The sequence below is a fragment of the Alosa sapidissima genome, chromosome 4 (assembly GCF_018492685.1).
Source record: "Alosa sapidissima isolate fAloSap1 chromosome 4, fAloSap1.pri, whole genome shotgun sequence".
Lineage (NCBI taxonomy): Eukaryota > Metazoa > Chordata > Actinopteri > Clupeiformes > Clupeidae > Alosa > Alosa sapidissima.
This window is the reverse complement of record NC_055960.1, coordinates 945,403-958,724: the sequence shown is the minus strand read 5'-3', so window position 1 is coordinate 958,724 and position 13,322 is coordinate 945,403. Positions and strand designations below refer to the sequence as shown.

At 38.0% G+C, this 13,322-nt stretch overlaps 1 protein-coding gene across 1 annotated transcript in view; it reads left to right on the top strand.

The window, feature by feature from the left end:
• dock3 (dedicator of cytokinesis 3) overlaps positions 1-13,322 on the top strand; it is a 576,384-nt gene that overhangs the window by 153,753 nt on the left and 409,309 nt on the right. Inside the window, exon 13 of the mRNA XM_042088883.1 lies at positions 8,761-8,849. Coding sequence (XP_041944817.1) covers positions 8,761-8,849 — 89 coding nt within the window. The remainder of the gene's footprint in view (positions 1-8,760; positions 8,850-13,322) is intronic.

Genomic DNA, 13,322 nt, shown 5'->3' with positions numbered 1-13,322 from the left:
ATCAGACAAAAAGAATGTCATCCACTCCATAGCACTATTGTAAAGCAGAAGAGCCTGATCAGCTTGAGACTTCGCTCACTGTCATGCACAACTGACAGACTGAGGAAGCAATTTTTCCCCAGGGCCATTGAACTGTTTCGCTTCACTTAAGGGTAGAGGAGAGATTTCTCTGCATAGTCTGTTTACATGCTATATTAGCACATTTGCACAACCCCTCCTTCCCTCCTGGACTGTGGCCGTACTTGATGCTTAATACTTTATACTCAATACTTGACCAATGGCTGTAACCCTTTTACCTCAACCTATTCTTGCACTGACATAGTTTTGTTATATTATCTTGTCTACATTATACATTATTCTCTTATATGTCCATATTATTATCCCCACCCTTTCAACTGTATATTGCATCTTGCTTGTGTCTGTTGAGGGGTCCACGACCATGGCACCCTTGACAGGGACAACACTCTGAATTACAGTCCCTGCTCTGTCATGCTTGATCATCCTTAAGCACACTATGTTGATATTTGATATTTGATTTAGTTTATATAGTATATTTAGTATTTAGTATCATGTTTATCTTCTACTGTCTCTATTGTACAGTGGAGTTTTTTATATGTATATTACTTTTTCTGCTGTAAGTGCATGTTGTGTGTGATGTATGTATGCTACTGAGAGCTTAAATTTCCCCTTGGGGATCAATAAAGTATCGATCTATCTATCTATCTTAAAATAAGTCAAAGTCTTGTTAAATTCAGTCAAAATTATCTTTCGAGAGAGCGCTAGGTAAGTCTTTTCATACTAAAAACAATACCAAATCGATTTTTTTTTTACCTTATTATGAGATTAATAACACTTGGTTAGATCTCATTTTTTGCCGTGTACATCATTATGATTTATGATTTCTTAAGCATGATCATCATGATTACATACATTTAAGGTTAATTGCTCATGAGCTCATGTCTGTGGACCCTCAACTAAAGTGTTGAATAATAACGTGTTTAGAGAACTGAGAAGTTGTATTGAAATCAGAATGATCATGCATAATAAATCATAATTCATAATGATGTGCCCACCGTACCTAATGCTTTAGGTGATGTGCTGTTCATGTATGAGGTCACGAATGAAATACTATAAACTCTGTGAATTCCTGATGATTCATGAGATATTAAAGAATATAGTAATACATAAATTAAGCAATAAGCCCAGAGAGGCTGTAGGTTACACTGATTTTACAACAGCTAAGGGGAGTTGTTAGGCACAATGCGCTAGCGGAGTCCCCCTTAGCTGTTGTAAAATCAATGTAACCTACGGACTCGAGTGGCTTATTGCTTTTCTAAAACTGTTACTATAAATACCTGGCAAAGTTTCATAAAGTAAAGGCACAGCAACGGGAAATGTAACGATTTATTCATAGATTTCACCATTTTTCTGCTAAGAAATATATTTGCTCTATCTGAATGGTTACCAAGCAACGTCGAGACACAGCTACTTTAACTTAATAGAGCAGTCAGCAGGGCTTACCTTGGACCTGGGCCTGGTCTACAGTGGGCATTACTTTGAAATGGCCACTTCAGTCACGCATTACGCGGCGTGAAGCTGCGTGAAACTTTAGTACCACTTTCAGCCACTGTGCGTCGCTCTGTCAGTAGCCTATGTGACGCCCCTTCTGAAAAAGCAGGAGGCTACCTTTAAACAGAATTGTTGCCAAGAGGAATCCCAGCCTATGAATTCAATAACAAAATAAATTATGCATAATTAAACATTACCTCGATTTAGGCTACTTGGGTATGGCTTAAGGCTTGGCTACACAGTGGTAACGAAAATCGAAATCTGCTTTTGATAGCCTACCGGTGCCGCTCCACAAAACGAACAAATATCTTAATTTGCTGTCTACGTTATTGTCAGTGTTGGGGGTAACGCAACTACGCAAATCAAAACAGTGTCTTGTGCGCAAGAACTGTTCATGCAGACTATAACTGGCGCGGTGTAGCCTACACAACTTTGTTCAAAATTAATGCATTCAAGTTAACTTTGCAAAGTTAGTGTTATAGCCTACTTATCACAACGCTGTCAATCGCAAACGCTAATTTATTCTAACGTCTCTATACGGAACTACCTGTTTCATTTGCAGAGGACGAAGAGAAAGCACCTTTTTGATAATTGAGCCAGTATTCAGAATTAATCTGTAGCCTTGGGTAGGCTTCTGCAGAAAACAATGTTGTTGGCGATTTACTACTATCTAGCGACGTTTTTAACAGACTACGCAATAGAGGCTTAGACAACTATGACCCACGTTTTGGTTTCGTAAATTAATTTGCCCTACTTCTTGACTGCAATGTAGTCAATTGACTGCTTGACATGTCATTTTTATGTTTCTGTACAATAAACAAATACATCTGCTTTATGCCGCAGAATTACATTCATATTTGGCTGACTCACTGCTACTTCCTTCCCCATATTCCACTGATCACACATCAGGGGTGCGTTTCCCAAAAGCTAACTACGCTTAATAGAGGGAGAGCAGATAGCTAACAAACGTTCAGAAAAAGTCCTGTTGGCAAATTTGATAATTAGCATAATTAGCATAATTCACATACTTTTTGGTTTTGCCATCAGATATCATAGGAATTGCAAACAATAAGGCATTCATATACTCTTTATGTATCAGATATGTTGTAGGATAGGACAGGAATTACCCCAATGACCCTCAAGTAGCAAATGAAAATAAGCTGAAATTAAAATATGAATTGAAATAATAGCTAAAATTCAGTATGACGTTTAGAAACAAAATAGATTCCTTGATAATAAATTGATAGAATAGTAGATGACTGCTCATTTTTCAGTAGAAAGTCCTTTGTTACTAACTATTATGAACAGTCTTTAGGGCAAGGACAGTCAGTCTTTACAGAGGATTTACACTGTATTTTTTGTTTTTACTGTAAAGGCGACTGTGCTTGCCTAGTTAAAACATCTCACTGGTGCTCTTTCCTATCATTCAAATTCCAGCCATGCAGAAAAATGGAAGAGTGTGCATGTTTGAGGAGTGCTGAAGAGTGCATTGTTTGCAAAAAAATTAGACAAGATATCCTTTATAGTGCAACAAAAAGAAACATTCTCCAGTGCATCATCACTGCATATGATGCTGAAAGGGAAGTGGACCTAGGACAAATTCTCAGCTATGAACTGATTAATGTCCCTGTACTGTAGCTATTGCAGATAGCGATGGTTATTTGTGAAGTGGAAATAAGTCTATCCTCACTCAAGGGCTGTCTAGCAATGTGGAATGTCCAGTAGTGATCACTGCAAAAACTGCTCAGTCAACACTGGTAATAGATGCTCAAGATCTAGCTATGTCTTTAGGACACCCATCTGACTGCCGCACATTTAAGAAGTATGCAGGAAAGTTTGAAAGAAACTTTTGTATTGTTATTTGGTATTTGTTATGTGGTAGCAAAGGATGTTAACTATCAAATAAAGATAGATAGATAGATAGATAGATAGATAGATAGATAGATAGATACTTTATTGATCCCCAAGGGGAAATTCAGGAAATAAATAGACCTAATGTAGAAATGCACACAGCTATTGCAACAGATAATGGTGTAGGCCTATCTGATTAAGACCTGAGTGGTTGAAACATACTTATTAATACACTGGGAGCAAAGACTATCTTCACTTATTACCCTTTGCAACTGTCAAAGAAATCCCAGAAACACGGGAAGGCCTAGGGTAGCCTACATCAGATGGCCTTAAGATTAGGCTCTTCTGCATAGCATTAAGTGATTTGCATGCAGTAATTTGAACACTGACCTTGATCTACTGTAGCCTACTTTGGCTATTTAATGGTAATTTATTGCCAAAACACCACACAATATAAATGAGCTATAACAAACAATAAAGGACTTAATCACACACAAACTACTATTTTACTGACTACAAAAAATAATTAAGTAGGAAGTTTAGAAGTTTAAAAGCCAGAATTGACCCAAAGTGCACCAAATTCAACACAAATGACTCAATACAATTGGAGGAGGCCTGCATCCTTTCTTTTCCAGATATTTTGGATTTGGATATCGTTTCAGTATCGAGTATCAAGATATTTATGGCAGGTATTGTATCAAAGTCATAATTTTGGCACTATGCCAGAGCCACTCTGTTTTCTAGATGTCGAGGATTGGAGGCATACCACCAACAAGTGATGCTGCTCAATGGCATATTAGAAGAGCACATTATCAAGCTCTAGTATGGAGGCAAGCACACATACTAAATCCAGTATTACTAGAAGTAAAATGTTTTTTACTTGTCGGTTGTTGCTAACGGTAGATGCAGTTCTGCATTAGGCTTATTCACGCTATCTAAGTTCATATGTACTGTAGGAGTTGAAGGTTATCTGTACAACTTGTTATTGTGATGAAATGCATTAAACACCACATGAGTGACTCACTATGTTAGCAATAAAAATATGGTTGTGTTTTGATTAGAATTTCGGAGTTTATTACATGTTAACTGTAATCATGTTCCCATTAAATACATTAATAAACTATAGTATGGGTTCTTTAATGCTCAAACATGTATTTAGAGAACACTTTTATTTGGTTTTAGTGATTACTTTTGAAATCAACCCAATTTAGGGAAAAATAAGCAAAAAAAATTGCTATTTTATGTTAAAATGCTGATTATGCGGCTTAGAACTCAGAATTGAGCTTGGTAAAAAACATATTCAGAATCAGCACCCTCAAATTAGGTAAGAAAGGTGGTATACCAACTTTTCCTCAAATTTCCTGTCAGAAGTTCTCTTCTGTAAAGTGGCTCACCCAGATTCGAACTCTTGGACAGGGGACTGATAACTGCTGCGCAACGGCGGCTGTCATCAGCCGGCCTTAATGCACTGCGCCACAGAATTGACGGCGTGTATGGGTGAATAGGGGATAAATAACATTATCAATAGAGTACACAACTGTTTCACCAGCACATTTAAATGACACATGTTAAACGTTAATTCAAAGCAGTGGTTAATTTACAAGGTCAGACCCTGAGAAAAACAGATTTCACGGATTAAACTAAGGTAGTCCATCATTAAGTCTCTGTTATGTGCAGGTGTGCCCGTTCACGTGCTACTAAACATCATTAACCACCTTAGTCCAGACTACTGAAGTTTGGAAACTATCATGGTCATGGTCCAAACTTACAAAGTACTATGTAAGTACCACAGTTTTGGGAAACAGTCGTAACTTACATGTTGGTTAGTTGAACGATGCATCGTACCACGTTAGTAGATCATATGCCATTGTAGGCTACATAAAAATAAACAAGTATCCCCCATCCACTGATATCGGCAAATGTTTGTTTTCCAAAGTAAGAATTTCACTTCACCATGCACCTTTGACAATGAATAGCTCATTACACTTATGTTACTGTTAAACGTAACTGGTATCATTACAAACATTATTCTGTGTCCTAAAAACTGGCATATTTTATGGCATTGTGTCATGTTAGGTCGTTGCAAAATCTAGAGAAATGTGTGAGGTGGTCAGCGGGGGACAATTGAGACCACATTAGATTGTGTTATTACTTGAACAGTGAGTGGGGGTCGCTATAGGGTGTGAAATGCGTAATGCGTGTGAAATCATGGTTCGAATTACGGGGGGTATTGGGGGGGGGGGGTCCGACCCCCCTAGATGAGACTTGGACCTTCCCAAAAGGGATGAAAATAATAGTTTGGGGGGTACACTTTACTTGACGGGTGAGTTCATAACACATTCATAACAGTTGTCATAAAGTGCACATAAAGCATTCATGACTGTTTCATGAGACATGACAACTTGTCAAAATAAAAGTCTAACATCGTATTTGTGTAACCTGGATACCATTAATTTAATCTCTCCAGCCTTTGTAAATATTTCATGAATATCTTATGAAGTCTACATCAAATGTCACTTTACTATACAAGTTGTGAAGTATTTGTAATCACTGAGTTTAACACTGGGAGGTAAACTAGCCTACATTCAGCTGACCCATGTTTGTGTCACCTGGAACAGTTGGACATTCCCAGTAGCAAAAGATGAGAAATCATCTGCAGGTTACATCATAAAACAAATACATTTTTATGAAACAAAAATTATTTGCTTGACCATGTTCTGTCTTTTTGGCACTGGAGTATAGCCCATTGACTACCATGTGACGTGATCAGGTAAGAGGTTTGGAACAAAAATGGCAATGCTGCTTTGCGACTTTGGACTTTTACTTTGACAAGTTCTCGTCGTTCTGTCTTCCACATTCATTAAAGGTTTGGTATGAATGTTGAGTCATGTCTCATGAAACAGTCATGAATGCTTTATGTGCAGTTTATGACAGCTGCTATGAATGTGTTATGAACTCACCCATCAAGTAAAATGTTACCAAATGTAATGTTATCCAATATTGCATGTAATTAAATGCAGTATTACCACCACATACCAACAATTCAGGATATAATTTAATGAATTACGATTTTCAAACCCTCACCCCCATTGGGCTGTACCATTTCTCTGGTACGTTCAGACTGTGTTCTTTGCCATAATATAATACTGACGAATTAAAACAAATGCACAGTGTAGGCTGCTAAAGCCTGATATACGAATGGGTTAACAAGCGGTGGCCAACTGGCCATTTGTCTAATATTTCACTGCCTTTGTAACATAGTGATAGCCAACCTTAGAAAAACATTGAGTAGCAAGATCGCTATGGTTTAACCGGAGGTCTCCCTTCCACTCAGCGGCCACGACCATCGCTGCTGCTTAGCTTAAAAATCAGGCAATCACACGCCATAGGAGGAGTTCCATAGATATACTGACACAGGGAGAGGTTTAATGAGGCGATTTATCATGTTGTGCATTAATGTCTTAAAAAGAGGGAATCTTCAGGGATTTTTTTTGTATGTAGATTAGTGGTTCTCAACCTTTTTTAAAGGGACACCAGGCAAGCCTGATGCTTTTTCTCTACGAAACTCCCCCTCGCTCGGTCTGAAGCTCTTTTCCTTTTCTTTGCGAAAACGTTGCCTGGTGTCCCTTTTCAGCAAATGCCCATACACCCATAATTGCAACGTTACCTGCAGTTTGTTTGAAACGCTATGTGAACATATAATAATCAATTGGACCTGAAATGTCTTTCCTCGTTGGATTATTAGAGTTCAGCCTTTCTTAAAAGCGTGTTGCTGCACAAACGTTTTGTGATATAACACCAGGCACATTATATGAATTGCCTACTAGGCTACATTATATGAATTGCCTAGGCTAATCAACGTGACGATTTTTGTTTTCCAACCGTGAACAAGTCATTTTTTTATTTGCTTGATGTTTGGTAGGCTTAGGCTATCCAAGATAAACAAATCAAATGAACCAAAGGCAGGCCTTGTTTTAGGCTAGGTGAACTTGGCTATTAAACGGGAGACTTTATGTGGCCCATCTGTAAACAATTCTGCGTCTTAAATTTAAGTTGTATGTTTGCTATTTCCGTGTTATTGGTCTGTATGCATTTCCATGTTTGCATTTTACTGCTATACCAAAAAATAGGTTTTGACTGTGGCGTGCAATTTTACGCACGGGGCGCACCTTGAAACCCAAATTCAACCCTTCCCTGTATATTGTGCTTGCTAGTATGACTAGCTTCTTTTAACGTGTCGGCCAGCCAGCCACCATCATATGACCTATATTTTGAAGGAAAATTGACTGTGAACTAAATCATTTTTATACATCAGATTGTTATGTAGCATATATATTATACATCATTTAAAAGCTTGGACTCTCGGGAATCAATACATGACAATCTTTGTCATGTAAAGTATGTGTAGTGCTTTGATAATCTAACTATGTCTCACTTAAATTGAATCAAAAATGTCCTCCTCCGCCTTTGGTGCTTCCCTATCTTCTAGCTGCAGTGTATATATTTAGCAATATGCTAGATATAGCATATTGGGTCTTGAAATATTTACAGGAATCCATAGAAATTGAATAATCATGTTATATTATCCAATATTAGTTGTGGAGATGTATAGTCCATCTTGTACACACCAATTAAATTGAAATAGAAATTGCAAAGATTTATATTTTTGTGTAATTATTCCATATTTAGTGTAGTCATTCCATATCAGAACCCCTGAAGTACAATTCAAATGCAATCATGAAACTTCAAAGTGTTCCCTTTCATTTGAGACCAAGATTATGCTTCTATACATAGGGCTTCATAGACAGTAAGCATTTGATTGTTAGTATGCATTTTGGATAGCCAAAAGTCCTATGGGGAGTTTCCATAGGGCATTTTACAAAATGTATGAGTATACCTTGGCAAATAATGGTCTAAAGTACTCATATTTTCATTCTATATTGATTTACTTTTGAACACAACTTCATAAGACCTTGTGCTAGGTCTGAGTGTTTCTAAGTCATATCAAGTGACCTAGAGGGCTGAAATATGTTGAGTTCAGAGATGCTTGTTATCCGGCAGAAAGAAAAAAACAATATTCTAGCCTCTAACTCTGTGTCAGTACATCACACATTTGATTATAGGCCAAACTAGGTGGGAACAGTGGCCTCTGAAGCAGGCGCTGTGCAATTTCAGGCAAAACTTGGACATTGGTATTGAGAATGAAGCCAAAATTTTGGGACTTAGAATTCCAAAATAATTAGAATTCCAAGTAACATTTCTATGCTGCATTTGGTACTAATCTGCATTGTTGTCTTTTCTTCCCTCTCCTTCCCTTCTCTTTCTGGGTCTCAATCATAGATGCAATAATGAAAATGAGTGGTGCCAAATCCATGAGAACATCATCCGAAAGTCCAGCACTAAGTACACTACACCCAGCACAAATTATGGTATTGAAACTTTATATAGTCTTTTGTCAAATGATAATACAGAAGGAATTCTTAATTCTAAAGTCATTTTCATTGTAGATATTTAAAACTACAGATTCACAATTTTTAAGGTGTAAATGAAAAAAGTAATATCAGGAAAACTGGCTTAAAGTTGCCAACTGATGGAAAGAAAGGAATTATTCTAAGTAAGTAGGTAAGGCTGTATTATTATTACACAGAGTGCAACACAAGTGCTCTACACATAGATATCAATAAATAACAAACAAATGAGCAATCCATAAGTGAAACTAGATCATTATAAAGTGTGTAAAGGAATGCCATCATACATGCTAGGAAAATGTGTGTGAATGTGTGTTGGTGTATTAAGCTGAGGTAAACAAGACTGTTGGTGTACAGTACAGTACATAAAAAAGGTACTTTACTGTTATCCATAGGCTTCTTCTTCTTCTTCTTCTTCTTCTTCTTTTTCTAACCAAATGTGTGGGTCTGATTTAGCTTCAATCATTTAACATACAAAAATATTTAGTAGGTCTTCCATAGGACATTTGAGCAATGTTTATTTATTTATTTTACTCTATTTTTGTTAACTTTCTACTTTTTAGATAAGGTATATACAACGGAGTATTAGGGCCACACATGAAGAAAAAAAAAAATTGCCATGACGAGATTAAACTCGACATGTCGATTTTAAAGTCGCCATGTCGACATTGGACTCGACTTTTCGAGAAAAAAATTGAAATGTAAGATCGACTTTAATCTGTAAATTATTTATTTATTGTAGGCCCATTATTAAAGTGTTGTTTTTCATCTAAAGGTTCAACTGCATACTAGGCGCTCTCCCCAATCCTAGACTTTCACGTTGCTTGTTTGTAATGGATGCAAAACAGCCTATTGCTGAATGTCTATGGAGGGACGAATGAAGCTGTCCTCCCGACCACCCCATGTAGGCTAGTAGCATGCACACATATGCACACATAGCTTAGTGCATAAATAAAGTGCATGCACACATATTCTCTCCCGGGATCAAAATAGTATATATGCTTAGGCTATACCTGTGTTTCTAGCCTCCTATAGGCTACGTATTGCAGGTGAGACATGGAAAAGCAGTTTTAGAAAAATGAGTTTTGCCATGTTATCCTATGGAGAGTGACGGCCTGTGCGTCATGAAGGGCAGTTATTTGGATGTGCAGTGGCCTTACCTACGTAAAACAGAGTGAAATAACATTTTGTATAGAAACATTATATCATTTGATACATATTTTTCTAGCTATTTAGCTTAAATGGCATACAGTGGGCATCGCTTTCAAATGACCACTTCATTCGCGCATTACGCGGCGTGAAGCTGCGTGAAGCTTTAGTACCACTTTCAGCCACTGTGCGTCGCTCTACCACTGTACATCGCTCTGCCTGCGGTCCCTTCTGAAAAAGCAGGATCAGGATATAATTGTTGCCGAGAGTAATCCCAGCCTAGGAATTCAATAACAAAATAAATCATGCATAATTAAACATTACCTCGATTTAGGCTACTTGGGTATGGCTTAAGGCTTGACTACACGGTGGTAACGAAAATCGAATAGAAATTTGCTGTCTACATTATTGTCAGTGTTGGGGTTAACGCAACTACGCAAATCAAAACAGTGGTGTGATAATTGAGCCAGTAGAGAAATAACTGTTCAGAATTAATCTGTAGCCTTGGGTAGGCTTCTGCAGAAAACAATGTTGTTGCCGATTTAATACTATCTGGCGACGTTTTTAACAGGCTACGCAATAGAGGCTTAGACAACTATGACCCACGTTTTGGTTTCAGAAATTAATTTGCCCTACTTCTTGACTGCAATGTAGTCAATTGACTGCTTGACATGTCATTTTTATTTTTCTGTACAATAAACAAATACATCTGCTTTATGCTGCAGAATTACATTCATATTTGGAACTTAAATTGTCCAATGCATCGTTCCACTACGTTAGTGTTTCCCAAAACCATAGTAGCAACAAACGTTCGCAACCACTATCGTAAAGTTGTGTAGTTACAACTACACCTCTCGACCTGTGGTAGAATGCTAGAAGCATAGTTCCAGGGATCTTCATGTCAAAGACGGCACTGACGCCAGTTATTTGTTTGCAAATTAATAATTATAAATATATTTAGGTTTCTAATTGATATTTACACTTCTAACCACCATACATCCATATTTTAAAATGCCCAAGGCAGAAAATACATAAATTAAGTCAATTTGCAGCCATGTGCACGTAAGTAAAAGTCACACACTTGCAGATAATAATAAGGTGGTGCGCTCTTTTTGAGGAGTCAGCTGAGAATATGTAGCCTTTGATTTTCATGGGGGGGGGGGGGGGTCCTTGTTAGTTTACGCAAACCAAGCCAAGAAGGCTGATTCTGATTTTGATAATATGATCTGCACAAAAGATAAACTTAGGTAAACAACGATGTCAATATTGTTGTCAACGTCTTAACCCAGATTCGAACTCTTGGACAGGGGACTGGTAACTGCTGTGCAACGGCGGCTGTCATCTGCCGGCCTTAACGCAATGCACCACAGAAGTATGTGCAGGTGCCCGTTCACGTGCTACTAAACGTCATTAACCACCTTAGTCCAGACTACTGAAGTTTGGAAACTATCATGGTCCAAACTTACAGTACTATGTAAGTACGACAGTTTTGGGAAACAGTCGTAACTTACATGTTGGTTAGTTGAACGATGCATCCTGTTAGTAAAAAGCTAACCTCCGTAGTTGTACGGGAAACGCCCCCCAGATCAGCTTGTAGGCCATTAGCAATCTGTTTATTTTATTTTATGAAGCCTACACAGTATATCACATGCCACATTCTCACTTTCAATAGACAGATGCAATAGCCATTGGTCAAGTATTGAGTATAAAGCAATTAAGATAGTACCCTATACAAAAAGTACTTCATACTATCATAAAAATTCGTTAAAACGAATAGCATTTTGCAACTTGACAAAACACTGGATTAAATATCGTAGGCACAGGAGAAAACTTGTACATCCATTGGCCCGTGGGGAGATCACATGCCAGTTGCCTCTCCCTTCAGTATGACTTGTTCGGCTGTGAGCTTGTTTCACCAAAAAAAACTATTGCAGATATCAATGCGTCTTTGTTCATGGGTTTGGCCTCACAGCAGAGGCTTAGACAACTATGACCCACGTTTTGGTTTCATAATTTGCACTACTTATTGACTGCAATGTAGTCAATTGACTGCTTGACAGGTTATTTTTATTTTTCTGTACAATACACAAATACATCTGCTTTATGCCGCAGAATTATGCACTCGGATAGCCTATAGAACGGGCACATTTTGGAGAGAACGCACGCAAGAATCTGTAGGCTATTTGTGGCTGGTTACCAGCAAACAATGTTTCATGCATTAACTCAAGACGTCAAACATTTTCTAAACAATACAAACAGAAAGGATGCAGCAGGCAGCAAATGTAGAAGAGTCATTTCCAGTGGAAGAACAAAATGCTGAATGAAGCCCAAATTTATGAAGGCATATCTGGCAAGTTGTTATTTTTTGAAGACGTAAATTGTTGGGCTATAGGCCTAGTTTGCAAGAAGGAGACATAAAGCGTGAGCATGCCACACTATCCACAGCTGTGGTAGCGGGGGTAGGAGGATTACTGTTAGCGCAGGATTTATATAAAATTATTCAACAGAAGGCCTGCCTCGAATGCAGGCTTGTGGTTTGCGCAGCCTACAGTAAGTAGGTCTAGTGAGTTAGGAGTCCTCTAGACTTCTTTTCAGCTATCTCAGAGGTGGAAAGTTGCGTTCGTTGGGGGCAGGACCGGGTTAACAATTCATATACCCTTGGGAACAAATGTCTGATGGCCCCCCCTGCCCCCCAGCCGACGTGAATCGGGCGGTCAGTTAATAGGCCTATCGTGAAGATTTGTATTGCCATTTAAGGCACGAGCGCATCTGTGAGGCCAAGCCTCACCAAGTAGCCTGTTTGTTTACAACTAACATTACATTTAATTAAACTGCGTATAGGCTATGCCGAAATAGTTTCAACATTTTGAATATCAGTGTCAGGTGAATTAGGAAATGCCTTATGGCTGAAAGCTGCCTGGGATCCCCCCTGTCAAGCAATAACCATACAAAAAGTTAAAAACAGATGACATGATGCGCATCACTGATATAATGCACAAATAATATAGCCTAGATATTCCAATATATTCGAATACATGTGTTTATTTTAGAGGGGATATTCGAACGTCATTTTTGAGCAATTTTGACAGCCCTAGTCCACTGTAGGCTACGCCAATCGTCTATTAAAACCTTAAATGGTACGAGAAACGATCTACATAGCGCACCAGACCGCGATGTCTTCAAGGGTTGAATGAAGGGAGTTTGCAAAAATTAGTGTATTTTTCAAGTCAATAAACATTCTTAATTTTCGAATGTCTTTGTCAGGGAACATCTGACTTTTAAAAA